The 20,925-nt window shown below is 42.6% G+C and overlaps 2 protein-coding genes across 7 annotated transcripts in view; both read right to left on the bottom strand.

The window, feature by feature from the left end:
* Nucleotides 1–44: 44 nt before the first annotated feature.
* Nucleotides 45–9,851, bottom strand: LOC139332992 (trichohyalin). Its single transcript, XM_070965198.1, has 29 exons — nt 9,687–9,851; nt 9,006–9,081; nt 8,809–8,915; nt 8,184–8,238; nt 7,974–8,096; nt 7,060–7,623; nt 6,128–6,208; nt 5,927–6,022; nt 5,729–5,830; nt 5,545–5,626; nt 5,279–5,423; nt 5,059–5,151; nt 4,875–4,987; nt 4,722–4,758; nt 4,426–4,545; nt 4,087–4,200; nt 3,725–3,955; nt 3,553–3,615; nt 3,042–3,143; nt 2,780–2,962; nt 2,550–2,681; nt 2,225–2,457; nt 2,020–2,146; nt 1,858–1,941; nt 1,556–1,767; nt 1,396–1,422; nt 1,108–1,183; nt 853–1,005; nt 45–503 (listed from the first exon to the last, which is right to left on the bottom strand). Exons 2-29 carry the CDS (start codon nt 9,070–9,072, stop codon nt 435–437), a joined length of 3,591 nt encoding a protein of 1,196 aa, XP_070821299.1. The 5' UTR covers nt 9,073–9,081; nt 9,687–9,851; the 3' UTR covers nt 45–434.
* Nucleotides 9,852–13,082: 3,231 nt separating this feature from the next.
* osbp2b (oxysterol binding protein 2b) overlaps nt 13,083–20,925 on the bottom strand; it is a 44,792-nt gene continuing 36,949 nt past the window's right edge. For 3 of the 6 annotated variants that reach the window (XM_070964505.1, XM_070964506.1, XM_070964509.1), the window contains 6 exons: nt 20,399–20,502; nt 18,497–18,592; nt 17,934–18,118; nt 17,585–17,805; nt 16,655–16,672; nt 13,096–15,978 (listed from right to left, as the gene is read on the bottom strand). In XM_070964505.1, coding sequence (XP_070820606.1) covers nt 15,836–15,978; nt 16,655–16,672; nt 17,585–17,805; nt 17,934–18,118; nt 18,497–18,592; nt 20,399–20,502 — 767 coding nt within the window. In that variant the 3' untranslated portion in view covers nt 13,096–15,835. Of the gene's footprint in view, nt 15,979–16,654; nt 16,673–17,584; nt 17,806–17,933; nt 18,119–18,496; nt 18,593–20,398; nt 20,503–20,925 lie in introns of all 6 variants that reach the window. The other 3 variants (XM_070964507.1, XM_070964508.1, XM_070964510.1) reach the window with 1 other exon arrangement.

The following is a 20,925-nucleotide window of genomic DNA, read 5'->3' as shown; positions in this document are numbered from 1 at the left end:
GTAGAGTTTTCTTTAGATTAAAATAACAAATTCACAAAGCTGATAAAAGATACTTAAAGACTTTTTTTAATGTGTAATTTCACATCATGTAACATTTTTTACAGTATACAAGGGATTCCCACAGTACTGTCAGCTTCATGAGTTTCTTTACATAACTCACATGATCTCCAGTAAAACATCAGCTCATCAGTTACTTAAAGTTCACTGTAACCTTAAGCCATAAAACTTCACAGCCGTCACGCAGAGGAATGTGAACTTAATGACCAAATCTTCACTTGTGTCATTTCTCATCATGACCTGCTTGTTAAGCTGCTATCTTATGCTCATGTAACAGTAAATGATTCATTTCTGTGGCCACAAAAACAGCCTTAACTGCTTGACACTCAGCAAATATTATGCCACTGGTGTGTATAACACACCCACAGATTGAGGGTTCATGTACTTGAGACTGTCCTGATAGATGAGTGGCTCTGAATCCCAGCAATGTCTTGACCTTGACTCATCTATAAAGGAGACACCAGCACTTGCGTTCATTACTACATTCTCATATTATGAGGACAAGCACAGAAATAACATTCAAATGTTAATGACACTGCCATATTTACAGTAGTATTTTCATCGATTTTAACAGTTTTAGAAAGTACTTTTATGTTTATTTTGACTGAAAGAGGATTTAAAATCAGATCCATAAATTGCTAACATGGAAGCGTACCTGTTTATCACCACTGTAAATGCAGCTCGTGGCTAAACTGAATGAGGGACAAGTCAATAAATCAACAGTAACCTGCTGTAAAAGCATGTACTCACTGTTGTAAGATAGGATCCTGACAAATCTGAAGGGCTTGTACTTACAGGCGAGAGGCTCCAGGGGTAGGCCTGGTTTTCTACACGGAGCTGCTTGACTTTGCTCTGGAGGTAACGCAGAAGCTTCAGCGAAGCCACATCTGAGGGGCTGTGAGAGGCAGCAACAAGGAGGGAGGGGGAGCAAACTGAATTCTGAGCTTCCTGATGGAGGAAAGACAAACAAAGAAATATTAAATATCTTAACATTTCATTTCTGTAAGAGCGTTGGCGTTCAAGCCCACACTGGAGCAGTGAAACGCTTACCTTTGCACTCTGCGTCACCTCTCCTTCAGGCCTCTCTGACTTCCTCTGTCTCTCCTCTTGAGCCTTTGATGATTTTCTGGAAAACAAACAAACCTACATTTGAAGGACTGTCACTTGTGAATAATTAAGGTAACTACATGGAGGATTTCTGGGTTTACAAGTACAGTTAGTGTTACATCTATGGTATGAAATGCATAACGCAGTGAGTTGAGGTGAGATCATGCTCTTATAAGGACAGACAGCTGGTTAGTTTGTCATCTAGTGTCCACAGAGACAGAAACCAGTTACCTGCCCCTTAACAACTTTGTCTTGCACCTGTGGGACAGCACAAATCACAGCAAAACTTAAACACAGAAGCAGAATATTGTTTTTCGATGGGTCTGGGCCATTTTTAGGAAAGAACAGCATGAAAGATGGCGGATTAAAACGTACTTTGTTCGTGTGCTACCTTTCCAGTTCAGCGATCAACTCCTCTTCAAACTTGCATGCCAGACGCGCTGCCGTCTGCTCCTTCCACTGACCCATGCTCCTCTGAACCTGTCTGAGCTCCAGGTCTTTGGCCTTCAGCTGTTTGCGAAGCGATGCTGCCGCTCCTCCTCCCTCAGCTCCTCCACCACACGTATGGGCCCAGTTCAGGCTGCTTAACTCCTCAATGTGCTCCTGCAGAAATGGGGCAGAACAGCACTGTGAGTGATGAGTCCTCTGTGTCTGTGCACTGACATGAGCTACACAAAGTGTGCAAGTTCATACCTGAATGAGACGCTCCTTTAGAGAATCCAAGGCTTGGTCTCTCTCCATCCTCAGCTGTTGCCTCTGGATGCTCAGCTCTCGCTCCTGAAACGATTTGAACTTGTATTCATGCGTACATGTAATGCACCAACAACACCAGACATGTACCAGTCTAAACTGTACCTTGACTTTGCTCAGCTGCTCAGTGGTTTGTGTCTGTGAGTCGAGCTTCTGGTGTAGATCATTAATCACGTGCTTCAACTGCTCTCTTAGTGTTCTCAGGTTTGTAAGAGCCTCAGCTACTGTAGAGCTGCAAAATGTGAAGGCGTCAGTATTAGAAGCTCCTCATCAAACAGATATGTGTGGAGGCCTGAGCAGGAAGTGGTACCTGGGAGGTAGCTGCACAGCTCTTTGTTTGGCTCCGCTCTGCTCCACTAAGAGGTGGAGGTACTGGCACTCTGCTCCCAGCTCCTGGGCCCAGTGCCCGAGCTGCTGCTCCAGCTCAGCTGTGATTTGGCTGTAGCTGCTCTCCTTTTCTTCTAGCATCACCCGAAGCGCGTCAGCCTCTTTCTCTGCAAGCTGAACTGTCTGCTCGAGTCGCAGCGCTGCCCTCTGACTCTCCTGTGACCACACACCACACCATGTCAGCTTTTCCACAACACCACGTCTCTTTATGTGCCTGCACATGATTGCTTTCTGTGGTTTTCTTGCACCTGTGACATCTGTCTCTGCAGCTTCTGCAGCTCAGCCTGGTGCTCCTCTTTCAGTGATTTACAAATAACAGCCAGCAAAGACTCCTGCTCTCTCTGCTGTGCACGGCTTTCACTCTCCAACTCCTGCTTTCTCTTCCAGATCAAAAGAAAACCATGCAAGGAGAGAATGAACATTTATTCTGATTTATGAAGACGGTAATGTCACATGCTGTGGTTGTGAGTCACCTTACTGTTTTCAGCTCCACCACTTCCTTCTGAAGAGCCACTGCTTTACTCTTCTCTCTCTGCATCTCACTCCTCATGCTTTCCAGACTCTTTCTGTTCTGCTCTTCCAGTATCCCACAGTGCACCTGCACAGCCTCCACTTTTTTTACCTCCCACTTCCTCCTCTCTTCCTCTATCGCGTTGTGCACCTGAATGGGAGCATACCGTGCATATCATGCAGCCGTGTTAAAAAGATTGGATATTTTAGGTAGAGGATTGTCAGAGTACCTTTTCCAAGGCCTCTGCATGCAGCTCCTCTTCACGGTTCTTTGCCTCCTGCTTCTGCTGCTCCAGACAATCCCTCAACTTCTTTGTGTCTTCTTCTTTTAGCTGCCAGAATATGAGAGGATCACATCTTTAAAAGTAAACCTGTGGAGTATTTTTACTTCCTGTGCATATGCTGTATGGTGCAATAATCATGAAAATAAGAAAAGTTAGGTTTTGCTACCCAGCAGAGGCAGCCAAACTTAACATACAATACATGCATTCAGCTCTCCAAATAGTTTAAATTGAGATAGTGTAACTGTGGATTTCACATATTCAGGGAAACACAGACCCTTTTCAAGGACTCAGAGTGTCGTGAGAGACACAGAGCTTGCTCTTTCAAAGCGTTTGCTTTCTCCTGTTCAGCCTGCTTATTAACCTGACAACACAACAGCGAGAAGGACTGCTACTTCATTAAACTGTGATGATGTCATTTGAAGAGTCAATATTTTAGTTTTACAGACTTGTTCTTCACCTTTTGGATTTGCTGCTCATGAGCCAAAGTCAAATCTTTCTTTTGCTGCTTCAGTGCTACCTCCTGCATTGAAAAAAGAAGAATCCTGATTATTTGTTAGTCAGTGTTACCTTAGAAAAAACCTGACTTGTACACTTCACCTCAGAAAGCCTCAGTTTGCCTGAGCACTGACCATTAATCTCTGGGTTTGCTCCTGCACCTCTGTCAGTGCACTGCAGTGCTGGGTTTTCAGGTGTTGTAGCTCCCCCTTCAGTCCATCTCTTTCTGCCTGTAAGGTCCCGCGTTGCTCTTGTACATCGAGTAGCTGCAGCTCCCTCTGGGCCAACATCTTCTCCAGGGTTCCCACTCTGGTCTTGCATTCTCCCAGTTCACCCTGCAGCTCACCCACTTGAAACTCTGCTGCCTGAAAAGAGATACACCAAAAAGGCAGACGGGTAGACAAAAGGTGGAGGTTGACAGTGTGCCATTTGTTCAGCAGATATATATACATATATTTTAATTAAGAAATTAGAGTATGATGTCATTAGGTGTCACCTCAGTCTCATCCTTCTTCTGCCTCCATTTCTCCTCCAGACAAGCACACCTGCTCCTCAGTGAGCTCTCTGCCTCTGTGACCCTCTGGAGCTCCTCGCGAGTCTCCTCCAACTTCTGTGCCAAGATCACACATGAACACCATCACCCCATTATTATCCTAAAATTGGACTTTTATTATTTCCTCATCTAAAAAAAAATCATTCTGACATCAAAATAATGATATTATTTGATATTATTTAGATTCTGTTTTTATAGTGGAAGTGTAATTACTTTAAACTAGTGTAATCTTGTTATGGCTTCTAACTGTCATCATACTTGTAGATATAAATGACACAGTACTTCTTGCATGCACTCGAGCTTTTCTCTTGCACGTCGCTGTTCAGCAAACAGTTCTGTTTTGGCACTGTCCAGCAGTCTGTCCATCTCCTCCCTCTCCAGCACTGACATGATGACACCGGACTGTTTGTGGAAGAGTGGAGCAACAAAAAAGTGTAGTGTTAAGAAAAAAAACTGAAACATGTAATGACAGACACATTGCTTGACTCAGGTTTCATTGCCCTCTCCATGAAGACCACATCTTTCAGAGTCTATTTACATTGAATTGAAGTTGGGAGTTCTTCTTCTGTGCCTCTTACCTCAACAATACCGTCTCTCTGCCTCTGCAGCTGGAAACTACAACACAGTCATTGCAGTATTATTATTTGACAGAACTGTCCTTTATACAGCACATAATTATGTTGATGCACACAGTTTTATATAAAACAATTAGTAAAAGTTTGGTTTTGTACCTCAAAGAGTCCTTCCCTGTCCTGCTGTCTCTCAGAACGAACTCCAGAGTCCTCTTCTCCTTCTCCATCTTTGCTCTCTCTACACTCAGTGTCTCTAATTCCTGCAAAGCATGCTGGGACATACACCATAAACTGTGAGACCTCTGTTCTGATAAACTACTGCACATCAGACAGTATACTTTACCTTTCGCCTCTGTTGAAGTTCAGAGAGAGAAAGCTCAACATCTTTTAACTGAGTCTTCTTCAGCCGTAGTGTCTCCTCCTCTTTCTCACATTTCTAAAGAACAAACCAGCTGTATGATGTCTCAAGCACACGTATGTAGGACAATTCCAACAGCTGACCGAAGAATATTCTTCAAATTATACTGAATATGACACTAAAACACTGGGAGACTCATTCTCACTTGTTGGAGCGCAGAGAGCCGTGCTTTCGTCTTGGCCCAATCAGACTGCATCTTCTCTGATGTCCTCTCAGGCCTGCATCTCCTGCTGCAGCCATTCATTTCCTCATCTGTGTCTTTGTCATTGTCACCCACAGAGCAGACGAGTCTGTGATACACAAACATGCACAGAATATATATGTCAGAAATAGATGCAAAACAAGCATTTTAAAATTGTACAGAACACTAATGAGACTAAATCTCTTCATATGTTCTTCCTCTTGGTTTACCTGTAAGTTTCTCTCTTATTACGTTGTGCTTTACGGACAGAAGGACTTCTGTTTTGTACATTTCCACAAGAAGAACTTTGGCCTTCGTAAACAAAGAAAGGAAAAATCAGTGACATATAAAGATGAAACTGTTCTTTTATTGCTGTGAACTCAAAGGAATGCACAGTCACATCTTGTGCTTTACCTGATCGAGGTTCACTTTCTTCCTGTGTGGCTGTGTCGTAGTCACTCTGGGTGGTGCAGTGGTCGTCCATGTCAGTGACAGACTGAATGAGAGAGCGCCATCCTGAGGGAGTCACACAAATAATCTTGTATTCATCTTACTATTATTTTCTGCATTTGAGGAGCCTGTTTCCAAGCACTTCTTGATTTTCACTCTCACCTGGCCGCCTGTGAATATGCTGCCTGACCTGCTCTGTGCAAACTGAGTCAAGGTCACTGTCAATGGACACGGTGTCAAAACTCCACACAGGCACTCCTATGAAAGAGACAAGCAGTCTACAATCACTGTTTGCAGTGAGTGAATGTCCTGGAGGATTAGCTTGACTCTGCATGCAGACACAGTGTAATCTGTGAGCAGTACCTGCCAAGCACCTGCCCTTAGGACGACTGTTGTTCTGCCGCAGGGTTTCATGTTCTGTTACAACCTCTGTTCTGTGAGCGGCTGAAAGAAGACAAAACAAAGGAATATAGGAATAAAAGTCTAGAGACAGACTTGTGTGCTGTAGAGGCTGCTACACAAAAGTGCTGTTACAAACGATATATACAAGCATGAATGTACCTTGAAACTGTGTGTAAAGTTGACATTTTGGCTTAAAGATACTGCAAAAGCTCATGCCTAAAATGAAGGTTTTATCTGCTGATCTAAAGGTAATGAATGGGCTCAGTAAATTTCAAGGGCACTACCCTCTGGGCACTATAAATATCCGTAGTAAATTACATGGAAATACAGTTGTTAGATTTCAAGTCTCTGTTATGGACTGAAGTGGTGATCAAGAGCACGTTTTGACTTGACTTTGGCTCCAGAAGAAAGCTCACAGTCTTTAAACGCACTGCATGTAATTTCTGCCGCGAGGGTCTCTAAATTAAACCGCTGAAAACAAAGATGTCGTTTGATGAAGAAGTAGCAAGGGATCATGGGTTTTGCTGTCATTGCCAGTGAAAATCCATCTGATGTGACTCAGGCAGAAATGTTCACAGACGAGGCGATGTATTAAAGTTTTATTCAAGTTATGTTTAGTCACATTCACCAGCTTCCTTCCTTACTCTGTGAAATATCATCTGCGGCTTCCTGTGTCGCCACTGACAGGCGAGCAAATTAAAAGCAGCAAATGAAATTACAGGTTTCTCTGAGTTTGAACATTGTTGGAAACAGTTGGGATCATGGAAGTGCACAACTCAACAGACTTATTACTTTTTTATGACTTTTCTATTAATCCTCATGTTGAAACTTAATGACTACTCGGCATGTTTACAGCTCTTTGTCTCTCAAGAGTTTGTAAAGAGAATACTCACTGCAGCCATCATCAGCAAGCCTCTGTGTTGTGTTGTTTCTCTCTCCAGCTCCTGCTTTCTCACTAACATGTGATGTTTTCACTCCATAACTGCCAGAAAGACATTTGTCCAGTTCCTTTCTTTGACATAGTTTGCCTGATTGGGAACAGTGAGCAGTCTCTGTGTCGTTACTGCCTTTCCCTGTCGTTGATGTTCCTCTACTGTTGACGTTAAGAACAATTTGTCCCTTATGTTCGCTCTGGCAATTAACGCAGTCAGGTATCTCTGTCCTCTCAGCCTCTTCTTCTTTATCTAGTTGCTGCATATTACTCTCTGGAAATACCAATTCGACCATCTCATCTCTGAAGCGTCTGACAAAGTCCTCAGTGCAGATGCTGTCTGAAGGAGGATGGGTTTCTCCTGCCATCGATCCCTCATTACAGGTGTCTCCAAGCAGCCTCTTGAGCCTCCAGATGACCTGCTCCCTCTGAGACTCTATTTCCTCTTTATGTATCGTCTTCCTGTCTAACTTATGTTTAGTTTCCTCATGAGTGACAGGATCTTCCCGGCAGCCTGTGCTTCTCTCTGGGGAAAGAGCAGAGGAGAGCTGGGTTGTTTTTGTGTGAAGGAAAAGCTTGGTCCTGTTGTGCTGTTACGCTAAGGAATGCAACGCTTTCATATACACAAATGTTACCCAATTAAGACACCTGACTTACGCAGGTTACTGGAGCATGTCCACATCCTACTCATTTCACTTTTTGCTTTCGTTTGTGCAAACTCAAGCACGCACATACTGATAACAAGCAATGTACTTAACATTTCTAGTACTGCAAGTTTGTTCCCTAACAACAGCCTATAAATAGACAACCTCGAGAGGAGGATCTGGTTCAGAAATCATAGTTTTCCTTGTAAAGATACTGAAATGTAGATATTACCTGATGTTTGCTCCATTGTCGGAGAGTGTATCAAATCAAGGCAAGACATGGGAGTATCATTAGTTTGAGTTGTACTTCCAAGGCCTGTGTCTTTACTTAGAGATTGACTCCACATAAGAGGAGCTGGAAAAAAAAACACAGATTAATCACCTGAAAAAAAAAACCCCAAAAAAACACCAAATTTGGCATGAGGTCTGCATGATAAATTACCTGAATTGGTGCAATCAAGCTCTCCGGAAATTGCCTGACGTTTCTGGGGCTGGACCTGCACACATTTATCACACTTACTGCTTAAAAAATGCACTCGTAATTACATGTATGCATAGACATGTGTGCAGATAGATGGCTGTAGTGGAAGTATTCAGATATTTTAAAGAAGTAGGAGACGGCTGTAGCTCAGGAGGTAGAGCAGCCATCCACCAATCAGGAGGTCAGTGGTTCGATCCCTGTCCCCAAAACTGCCCCCAATGCTGTGCCATCACTGTGTGAATTCATATGTACATCGCTTTGGATAAAAGTGTCTGACAAATGACTAATTACAATTGTAATTGTAAGTAAAAGTGGAGTGTAAAAAATACAATACAATACAGCAGTATCAGCATCAAAACATACTTGAATTACCAAAAGTAAAGCTAAGCTAAGTATGCAGAATGGCCCATTTGAAAATCATACATACTACTTATATTTTGCATTAATAATTTAAATCTGAAAAGTAACTTCAGTTATCAAATAACCATAGTGGAGTAAAAAGTGTGATACTGCCTCTAAAACATAGTGAAGTACAAGTAGAAAGTGGCATAAAATGACACAGACAGACAGAATGAAAGTCACAGACCTGCAGCTGACCAAGCTGAGCATCGATAGCATCTAGGAGAAGGTCACAGTGGTCCAGTCTGAGAGGCGAAGAGTCGAGTCCAAACACACTGCTGCGGTCATTGAGATCTGTGATTGCAGACAAAAGGGTCATTAAGAGAGCTGCAAACTCCCAAAACAGTGAGATACACATGATATGCAGCTGATAAAACCTCAGACCAGTGTAGAGCAGCTCATCTGTGTCCTCCGCTTCTCTCTTTGCTCCGTCTTGGCCTCTGTCAGCCATGTCCTATTGCTGAAGACAAATATGTAGACATCCAGCAGGACCACACAGACAACACATCCCCAGTATCTGCCAGAGGTTCAGGCTGACTGGGCAGTTGTGAGGAGTGGGGGGTTTATGTTGCTCAGTTGTCCAGGATACCAGGACAATTTAGCTTGTTAGCAAGCCAAACTGAGCTCTTTTCACCAGGAGGACTATAAATCCCTGTGCCTTCCCGTCTCTCCCACTCCTCAAAGTGAGCATTACGTCCAGGAGCTGTACAACCCAGTCCACTTCAACACTGCAGTGCAGTGACTTTGCCTTTGTAGCTAGCCTTGACTGACACAAGCTAATGTCTGTAGTATTAAAGGCTAGATTTCTTAGCCCACACAACTCAGAAAAAAACATATTACTATGCCTTTACATTTAATCTAAAAAGTACACAGATTAAAGTTATATATAAGACAATTAGCATGACCGAAAACACACAGCTAACCTGAATCACAGAAGCTAGTTTCAGTCTGAAACTCCCTGACGATTTTACATGTAGTCAGATTACATGAAAACAAACAAATATCACATTTGAAGTCTTAAATCGTTCCTCCATCGCTGTAGTGCCTCAGACATCCATAACTTACCCACTGTACCCACTTTGAAGGCACAAACGCGGAGGCTTTAAATCGATGCTGCACTTGAGCGCAGAAACACACACTGATTGACAGGAGCTTCAGTTGGTCGCCGTGGAAACGGTCAAACAGCTCGCGACCCGCACTGAGAGGGGAAGTCAATGTCGCGCGCACTGCGGCAATATTAGCGCCACGGGAAGCACAGAAAAGTGAGCAGGACCTGATCTGATTTCAGAAAAACTGGTACTAAATATTCGATTTTTCTCACGTATTTATGCAAAAAGTTTGTTTTCTCCATACTGACATACTGGAAGACAGGTAATGAAATTAAAATTAAAATGAAACACACTGAGTCTAAAACGAATCGGCTGGTTAGATACCCATCATGACTAAGATTTAATTAATTTTAACTCACCATACAAGGTCCGAGTTCCCATTTCTCTGAGAAGTACATGACCACAGTGGCTCTTAAATTAGGACATGGATGGACCTTCGGTGTGTGGGGCCCAGTCTATTTATTTATTTTTCATGAGATAACATAAATAAAAATAAAAATAAAAATAAAGGAGCTGCTAGAGGGGGGGGGGGGGGGGGGGGGGGGGGGGGAATTATGACCCCATGCAGAGGTGCAGACGTCAAGCTTTTTGATGCACTGTTTACACCTGATTAAACATGTCTTGCTTCTGAGTCACCTCATTAAAAATGGCCTGGACACACTTCTGAACCTCACAGGATTTAACGATGCAAGGCTCAGACTGAACATCTGTAACCGCCTCTATAATATCTCATACAGGGCTTTTGTAATTCCCTGTATTTATTATTTTGTCCATCTAATAAACACTGTATGATTTTTATGACCCAGTAGTAATGGTACAGTACTGCTGCACTTTTGCTCCTCTTGATTCTCACAATAACTGTTCAGGGTGGTCAGATTTTTCATTGGGTTTATCATTAATTGAAGAAACATATCGCTTCAACACATCCCATCATCCAGGAAATAAAGCAAACAGACATCCAGTGTCAACAATAACAACTTTATTTTCTTCTTTTTCATTATTTTGTCTTTGCTGTTTAAAGACAATGTTAAACGAGTATAAATTAAGGGAGAAAATACACAATTTAAAAAAGAAAAGAAGCAAAACCTCAGTTGAATCCGCAGTTACACCTGAATACACCCACGTGTATTTGGGGAGTAGGAGTAGTAGTCAAGGCAGGTCAATCAATCACCTTTGACCTCCAGTACCAGGCCGCTGTTGTGATGTGTCTCATAACTTTCATCGAAACTTTTCACCGAAACCGTGAGTCACAGTCAAAGGAGAAGCAGGGTTCAGTTTAGACAAGGCAAGACGAGCCTCCCCCGTGTTTGTTAGTTTACTTCTGCCTCAAAACTGAGCAGCATCGAATGAGAAGGAAATGTGCGCCGCACACGCACACAAATCAAACCCATTATGCATACAAACAATATGAAAACACCAACGTAAGGATAATGGCACCCGTGAGAAGGTAGAAATCAGAAAAGCATAAAAATTAAAGCTAAAAATCACACCAGTGAATTAAGAGTTGGGTGAGTTGAAATGAGAAACAATGAGAGGGGGTTTACATTAGAACCCTCCGTGACAGGGAAGGCAGATGAAGAGTTTTTTAGTCTACAGTACACTCTCCACTTACACTTTGGTTGTTGTTTTTTTCCCTTTCTGCACGAGGCCGACAACTGTTCTGTTTGAAGCAACGACAGCCGTGAGCTGACTGATCTACGCCTCACTGCGTTATTGCTACAGCTGTCCGATACTGTACACGCCCTCACTGGGGCACTTCAGTAGGCAAGTCACCGTCAAGTACTGAGGTCATGTTATTTGGAAATACATTGATTAAAACGTATGATGAGCTCTCCACTATCATTCAAAATATAACGTGTATTCTCAAATATAAAATCATCTCAAAAGCAATATATTAAAGTAAATCTCTAGTAACCTCAAATTGATCGCTGAGAGAGGAAATCACAGACCGACTTTCCATTTGTACAATTTCTGTGCCACCGTTCAGCATCTTTCACATGCCGTGACTGTGCATGAGGATACAGAACAAACTGTACAATGACAACTTTCAGGATTAATAACGTGACACAGCTTGCTGCATCAGTGTCCATCCTTACATGTGACACCCTTGATATGATTTTAAGTGTACACAACCTCTATCAATAGCTTGTATCTACGTATGAGCTTGAAAACGTTTGAAGTCTGTGTGAAGCGGACAGGCGAGGAGAAGCGAAGCAGTAATTAGTAACAAATGAAAGGCATAGTTCTACTTCTTTTTGGAAAAAGAAAACGCTTATTCGCTTTTTTGCTGAAAGTTAGAGGAGAAGGGATACAACCGTCATGTTTGTCTGTTGAGCATTGGGCTAAAGCTAGCAGCTAGTTAGCTTAGCTTATCTTAGCTTAGCTTAGCTTAACAACTGGAAACAGAGGGAAACTGCTAGCCGGGTTCTGTCTGATAGAAGAAAATTCCACCTTCCAGCACCTCTAACGCTCACTGATTAACAAGTTACATCTTGTTTGTGTCATTTGTAAAAAAAAAACCCAAAGAGTAAAAACAATAATTTCTATTTTTCCTGGGGCGTTATGTGCAAGTTGATTTCGTGACCGGGACCAGGGACTTCCTGACGATTAAACAAACAAGATATAATGTGTTAATTTATGAGCTTTAGAGGTGATGCAGTTTTTTCTTATCCTTGGACAGATGGAGCCACGCTAGCACTTTCCTTCTGCTTCCATTCTCTATGCTAAGCTAAGATAACCAGCTGCTGGCTCCTGTTTCATTTACAGTAAAGATATGAGAGAGATATTGATTTTCTCATCTACATTTTGGTTTTAAAAAAACGTAGATAAGCATATTTCCAAAAAATTTCCTTCAAGCAAGAGATTTAGTGATTGACCAAACTGTGCTCATGACAACCACAGAGCAAAAACGCATTAAAACATTTTGTGTAAATGGGTAGAAGAAGCATCTTTTGTGCAAAAACAAGAACATCAATCATCGTTAATTTCATTATCAAATCATTACTTCACGGATGAACAATCTCACAGATAAGCATTTTACACTTTATCAGCTCATATTATGATACTGAAAACCTTCTTCACTCTATGTGAATTTATTTCTTTTCCAGTACATTTTATACATCTTTATGGCCTGCACATCAGAGACTTAGATGTGTTGAATCACTGAATCACAGTTACTAATGTGCTAGTATCTAGGACTCTATAAAAAAATATTTTCAGTGCGTTAAGACAGTTTTTGGAAATATAAAACAAGAAATCTGCAGCCAAATTGAGGGTGCCATAATTAACATCCATCTTTGCAGAATCAGTCAGCAAGACCTTCAGGCTCATTCAGTCTTTTTTTTTTTTTTTTCAGATTTGAACTATGCTGTACAGATAACTTAATACTCAGATTAGTATAATTATTCTTCATTTTACAATATCATTCGTTTATCACAAAATATTCACACAAAGAGACTAGACGGTAGATACAATACCTCCAGCCTTGAATTCTACATTCCTAGCAATAATTACAAAAAAATACTAACTGTTTTCCAAAACTCTTGTCACTGGAGACATGTAGTGCACAGGTCAGGGGACTCTTTGCCTCGATCAGTCAATTAAAGGCAAAAGACTGAGGGTACCATCGTGGGCTGATCCCAGATCAGCATGCCCACAAACACTAAATGAAAGGACTACAGGTGAGCTGCGCTGAGCCTGGAGCGGCAACTGGGGGGGGGGGGGGGGGGTTCTCTGGAGCTGACAGCACAGTGGTGTGGAACAGGAACCAGCCCTGTCTGCACCCACAACCTCCTGTCAGCTGAAGCCACTGTGGACTCCTCAGAGAAACCGCTCCAGCCTCACGTTCACTGGTTCTACTGGAAACGTCTGAGCTACAAACTAGTGACAGAGAGGAGCTGTGGAGCTAGTGCACGCTATAGAAACCACCACGTTCCTGGATGCCTCAGTGACTTGATGCAGACTTCATATATGTATGATCATTGAGAATGATGCCACTGAAAATGGTGGCCAAGAATACGGTGTGTGTGTGGGTATGGGAGAGCACCAGAGGACAAGGTAAAGTACACATACAGAGTGAAAATTTGTCAACATCAACACAGAGATATGTACTAACCTATGGTCAACCACAGTGAAAAGTGCGTGTTCAGTTCTTTGATGGAGGTTTCTATTAGAGTGATATGGATGTTCAATGATGCACTACAGCTACAGTAAAGGAGCAACTACTGCAGAGTTTTACTTATCAGAATCACAAATGGAAGATGTCTGAAGCATGATCAGGTGGCTAAAATGCATTGAAGCATAGAGGCAATTTCTATGAAAACATGACATGAATAAGCTGTCAGACTGTCTCTACATGGACTATAGTCTACTTGACTACTCAACAGATCATTTCATGTATAAAGAGGGAAACTGCAAACATTCAAACCAGATATGTTTCCGCACGGCTGCATATTTCATCGAGTCAGATAAACCAGCCTCTACTGTAAAGAAAGAGATCTGACCAATCAAATAGCAGCTGTAACGTGTTGAAAATTAAATTCATAAATAAGGTATTATGCAGTAAAGCATCATTTTAATAAATACAGACAAAATATGATAATAATCAAAGTAATCCAACACATTTAAAAAACACAGCTCATTATTATGACCTGTTATTTCATCCTGCTTATTTTCACAAAGTTTTTTTCTTAAAGCAGTTTGTATTTTAAAAATGTATTTTTTTATTTCCTGGTGACTATTTTACATAAAAAGGCTGCTTTTGCCTTTCAGCTCATTCGCATCGAAGCCAATCACAAACCTGGCTCTGCCCTGTTTGAAAAATTATTATTCCATCATAATTATCATCCATCCATTTTCTATACTGCCTATCCCTTTCGGGGTTGCGGGGGGTGCTGGAGCCTATCCCAGCTGTCAACAGGCGAGAGGCGGGGTACACCCTGAACTGGTCACCAGTCGATCGCAGGGCAACATATACAAACAAACAAACCATTCACGCTCACACTCACACCTAAGGACAATTTTAGAGTCACCAATTAACCTAATGAGCATGTTTTTGGTATGTGGGAGGAAGCCGGAGTGCCCGGAGAGAACCCACACATGAGCGGGAAGAACATGCAAACTTCACACAGGAAGGCCCGACCCGGGAATCGAACCAGCAACTTTCTTGCCGTGAGACGCGCACTACCTGCTGCCACCGTGCAGCCTATAATTATCATTATGTACTAAAATAATAACAGATAATTAATAGAAATGAAACTGGAGGAATTAAACAAACCTGACCTGCGATAAACAATTGAGAAAATAAGCAGCTGAGTATAAAACATATTGGATTATTTCATAAAGTCATGATCCTGTTTCCTATTTTGTCTGTAGTTATTTCTATTAAAATATTTTTTTCTGAACATCTTTTCTACTCAATTCATTTTAAACACTTTGTATATGTGTAACTGATCACAAAATCTAACAGACAGAAACTTCCAGACACCATTTTCAGGCTTTAGCCTCTTTAAAAGGGGCAAATAATGAGCACTTGAAATCATTAGCGTGACGAAAAAGAGGGAACTAATTTAAGATTTGCAAAGTAGGTCCAGCATATTCTCAATTGTGCTGAATAAAACTGAGGATGAGGACACGTTTCTTGTAACCTTCAACACTGTTCTGTTCCTATGTGTCTTTGTCCCTGTTAGTCTAGACCCGTGAGCTGCTCTGATGTGGGTTTCTGTCTAATAAAATGGGGTGAACACAGAAAAGTGCATTGTGAGTAGGATTTAGAGAGCACCTGATTTCAGGAGTGAGCAGGTGCCTTTACTGTGTGGTGTTACGACTCCATCACCACCTCACATCCACACATTACCTCACTGCTGTTTCAGTATCGAGTCAAAGAGGACCACTCAGCCCCGTCTTCTTCCCCGCAGTAAAAACAGAATGAGAGTGCACATTTGGAGGTACAGTGTAATCCGAGAGTGTGTTCAGACATACACATTCCCGTGCTCACAAAGGTCCACATGGTGCTCATAAGCCAGCTACGCCCCACTGCTTAAGGACCAGAGGCGGAGCAGCTCCCTGTCTGATGAGGTTACGAGTGATCCGGGGTGAGTTCCCGGGTTAGAAGATGTTAGGACACATGCTCCAGTCCTGTTTCTCCTTGGCCTCCCAGTAACCTCCCTTGTACACAAAGTTTGTCTCTCCAGTGACTGAGTCCCTCCTCTGGTGAAACCACAACGGCTGGTAGCCTTCGTATTCTCTGCCTGTGGGAGGAAGCACAGCCGTTAACTCAACTGCCGCCATTTAATCGAACTCTAGTGGAGAAGCCACACGTGCAGGGAAGCCACAGAGCGATCAATTCATGTTCATACATATGCAAATATATGGGAAGCAATCAATCGCTGCTGACTGCATTTGGGATAGCTCCAAATGTGAACCGAGCTCATGTAATGGTGAATAAGTTGAACTCAAAAGCGTCAATAAAATACAAATTTGCACAACAAGTGCGATGCAAACCTGGATCGATCATGGCGGAGGAAAAGACTATGATCACAGTTTTGGATCAAATTCAGCTGTCTTAAATAGAGAGGACGACAATGCAATGCAAATTAATCACTTGCTAATGTGGCTTCACCATAACACGCTGATTTTAGAGTCGTATCTGTTATTTCATGGAATATATTATTGAGGCCAGTTCTAAATGAAGATGTCACATGTATGCAGGAAAAAGTCTTTTTTTCCTGAGTCGTTATCCGGAGAAGTTGATATGAGAGGGGTATCATGCAGTTCCCACACAGAGGCAGACCACACAGAGGACACACAGAGGATGGGGTGTGTGTGTGTGTGTGTGTGTGTGTGTGTGTGTGTGTGTGTGTGTGTGTGCGTGTGTGTATGTGGGAGAGATGCACAACAGAGGGGCACAGGGCAACCCCCACTCACCAGAGTCATAATCACACTCTGACCACCAATAGAGGGAGGAAAAGAAAGACAAGTCACGAGTACATCGAATACAGTCTAGCCTTCGCACAACACACACACACACAGGAACGCCACCACAATGAGAAATTTCTGCTGAGTTCTCTGTAAGGTTCAGTCTGGCTTCTGTTGCTCCTCTTAGCTCCTCTGCAGTGAGCCCTGCCCTCTGACCTGCAATAACTGCTGTACTTAATGGGATAAACACTACATCTTGAACCCTAACCAGTAAGTTCAAGAAGTCATCCATGATAATGAAATAAATAACTTAACAGCTAGTACTTATTAATAACTTTATGTAATGCTGTGGTTTGTGGTCTGTCTGGCTGTTTGTCACTGACACACATTTGTAAACTGCCTCTAATGTTAAACAAAACATACTGTAGACGTATAGAATTATGTGAAGCTTTACTACAACAGAGCTCTGAAGGGTGGAGGACCAGCTGGCTCTGGAAGTATTTTTCCCCACTATAAATTCCAATGATATAGTTTTCCTTTTCTAATATTGTCAGGGTTTTTCAACATAGAAACACAAGAGTCTGATAGACTATACTAGTACTATAAGGTCACTTTAAAACACAATATTTACTTGCACCATTTCACTGGATGTAGTTCTGCTGAAATGCTTCTTCAGTCATAGTTCACTTGTCTCCTTTTACTCAAAAAACAAGGCTTTTTCCAATTCAGTTGCTTAATTTTTGTACTGATGATGCTCCAACTAACAGTGTCAAAGCAGAAAATTAATGAGACTTTTACTACAGGAAATCTGGATGCCCCCCAAAACCTCCTCCCACTTCCCAACTCAACACCCTTACCCTCCTTACATTCCTTCCTTCTTTCTCCTCCCTGCCTGTCTCTGACTTTGACCTCAGACACTTCCTGTTGTCCATTTCATACCATCATCCAGAGCGTCCGAGGCCTCCGCTTCCCTCCTCCTCCTCACGGCTCGTTGTTTCTCCTCCAGCCTCTGCTTTTCTGAGTTCGCCTCATCCCATCGTCCTTCCTCCATCAGCCTCTGGTCGGGTCTCAGACGGCTGTCGGTCAGTCCCACTCCTTCCTCCTGTTCGTTCAGAGTCAGTGCCAGCGCGGAGAAGTAGTACATGTTCTCAGCGTTCTCCCTGAGAGAGCAACAGGAAATTAACGGGAGTTACGAAGTGTGATGCTCAGCGATCAATGATATCGACTGAACATCGCAGCTGTTATACAATTACTATGACTCATATAATGCGATGAGACAAGAGCTTACGGGAGAGGGTATTTCTTCCAAAGCAGTTTGGGCGGCAACGTCTGATACACTGTCTTCTGCTTGCCCTCTGATCCACTGCCCCCTCGGCTGCTCTGAACAATCTTGGCACTCTCTATTTTATCATCCCACGTCCCAGAGAGGATGTAGTGAGCCTGGCCCCCACTGTCTGCCACCACACCTGTCACCTGCAAAATCCCAAAATATTGCATAGACATTACAGGGAATGAAGCAAGTGAAGCAAGCTAGCTCTCAGATGATGTATCACCCAAGCATTTAAATGCACAGTAGCTGGGGCACCAGTAAATTTCCACTAATTTATCCCAAATCTGTCACTACCAAGGAAGGCAGCATTGTGCCCCATTTTTAGGTAATTGGTGCTACTTCAAAGGAGGTTACCTCAGTGCAGTGTGACCTCATACAGTCAGCTTCTTCTATGTTACTCGGCTTTAAGTACAAATTTATCTGTTGGTACCGTCCAGCAGGTGGCAGCGTCACACAAATAAATCCCTCAACGTATGACATCATACCACAGTGGACTATCCGTGTAGAAAGGAAGTATTTACCTTCCGTGGAACTTCCCTGGAGAAATAACTGTAGGGAGAGAACTTGAGTTGGCAGGTCTCCTTGGTCCTGTGATTCACAATCTCAATGTCACCCGACTGCACGAGCAGACATAGACATGCAAAGAGGGAGAGAGACAAACACACGGAGACAATTATAGCATATTAATTCACAGTGTGTTTACAGGAGAGAGAGAAAAGTATCCTCAGATGAACATGGCAAACGGCACGAAAGGTCATCAAATTGAAAAATGAATGGATAGATGGGTTCGATCAATAGCAAAAATGTGCGTGAGTCCCAGCAATGGAGCGCTACTTTTTGTCTGCTAAAGGTTTCGTCTGTGCTTTCCTCACTGGTTCAAAGTGGTGGCATGACATGCTTCACTGGGCCAATCACAATTTAAGAAACAGGACAGCGGTTGGATTGCTAGCTTGCATTAACAGAGAGACACGATAATTAATCACATCTGCTCAAACCACACCCACACACTGCTGACAAAGCACATCAGCTGAGATGATGAATTAAGGGTGTTTTTTTATGCTTAATTTTGATTATTGTGCAGACATATTTCATGTTATAGAGACATACTCAGGATTCAGGTACTTTAAAGAAGTGTAGTTTTTTTAAGTAATGCTGTAGACCAATGTTCTGATGAGCAGGGCCCCATATTGTTTGTGCTGTGTGTGTTCTACCAACATGTGCACGAGGTCACACGAGCATGGGGAGGGCATGATAACATTTCTGGCCACTGCACTGTCTCATACCTAACCTGTGACACACATTTTATTTTGTCTTTATTACGGCCATGAATATTAAAATCTCAAGAATTGTAACACCGTCAGACAAAAATAGAAAGTGTTTGATGCAACCTTGGTTCAGGGATAATATGCCTATGCAATGCCATGCAGATCGCCCTCTCTGGCTTCACTTGTCTGCTGTTGCACTGGCAGCAGCAGAACAGTTTCTGTACTTTGGTATGGAGTTGTTTGGCTGACCCCGTTCTGCACCAGAGGGCAGCAGAGTGGGCACAGTGATGCATGGAGGCAGTGGGAGAAGGTAACAGTATTGAATGGAGAAAGCAAAATGACAAAGAGTATGTGTAAATGTTGCACAAAGTAATTTGTATCGACACAGATGCGGAACTGTTTTCGACTAGTATTTCAAATTGACATGACAATTGCAAAAACAACCATAACCCCTTGTTTGGAGACATTGCTATTGCATATTTTCATCAGTTAGGTGAAAATAAGCAACCACAGAAGAAGACCACTGCTTAAGAATATGCAAAATGGTGTGGAATGCTGAAAATACACAGCATACACAGTCAAATAAATGCCATAAATATACAGGAAACACTGGATATTTGCAATCAATTCAGTATGCTTTGGTTTCATGATTCACAACTGATTTTCCTCCAGTAATCTGCTGCCACAATGTCTACTTAGTCCACACACACACACACACCTACATCCAAACACACACACACTCACGCTGACATGCAGCACGGGCAGAAACAGGAAGCAGAATAAGAAGTGGAGGGAAAAAACAAGAAGCACACTTTTAAACAAGCGCAAACAGATAGACAGACATGCAGATGTGAGGCCAAATCCCCCCGACACCCCCCCGCCCCCCATATAACTGGGCCATCTCGCAGAAAGAAGAGGCTGTTATTTCAGGGTGTTATTAGAGATCAAAGCTAAAGATAAATCCCTAGAGATTGTGAAGCTCCTTATTCATGTACTGTAAGGCTTTGCACTGATTCCCTTCTTCACAGCGCTCTTCTCAGCTTGTCTGTACCACACAGGAGGGAACAACATCTATAGGTTACTCTGGAAGATCAGAGGTCTGCAGGCAGGAGCTGTGTATCAATGAATGATACCAACGAGAAGTGCTCACAAACAGACCTGGTCAATCCACAGCTTGCCCACAATGATGTTGTGCACTGTGGAGGTGACCTTTCTCCACACATAATGGTTCCCGCTGGAGTGGAAGTGCAGGTGAATGGCACCTGGGGAGGAGACAGCAAGGACGAAAGGCTGATATGAGAAAAGAGATATCACAGCTGCTTTGTTGACAATCTGCAATTGCAGACCTGAAAACGATGTGTTAGATTGTGGGTTTCCTTTTCTGATCTAAATCTGTCTGCGAACACGCTCAATTCTACCTGCAGCAGTTGAAAATCATGTCATCTAACACATTCATGCCCTGCGCACAGGCAATACATTTCCACCTACTTCCAGTCTGACCTAAGCCTGGATGATTGATTACATGTATTTGACCGTAAATGCTTTCCACTTAAGAGTTTTTTTCTATTACATGGCACCTCACAGCAGGCAGGAAGTGAGAGAAGTCAGATGAATACTACTGCATCCCTTGGCTGGACCTGCATCTATCAAATCTCTCATTTATCTGAGCCAACAGACCCCTGCTC

The sequence above is a fragment of the Chaetodon trifascialis genome, chromosome 6 (genome assembly GCF_039877785.1).
Source record: "Chaetodon trifascialis isolate fChaTrf1 chromosome 6, fChaTrf1.hap1, whole genome shotgun sequence".
In the NCBI taxonomy this organism is placed as follows: Eukaryota; Metazoa; Chordata; class Actinopteri; order Chaetodontiformes; family Chaetodontidae; genus Chaetodon; species Chaetodon trifascialis.
Note: the sequence above shows the minus strand (reverse complement) of the source record. Positions and strands in the feature narration are given on the sequence as shown.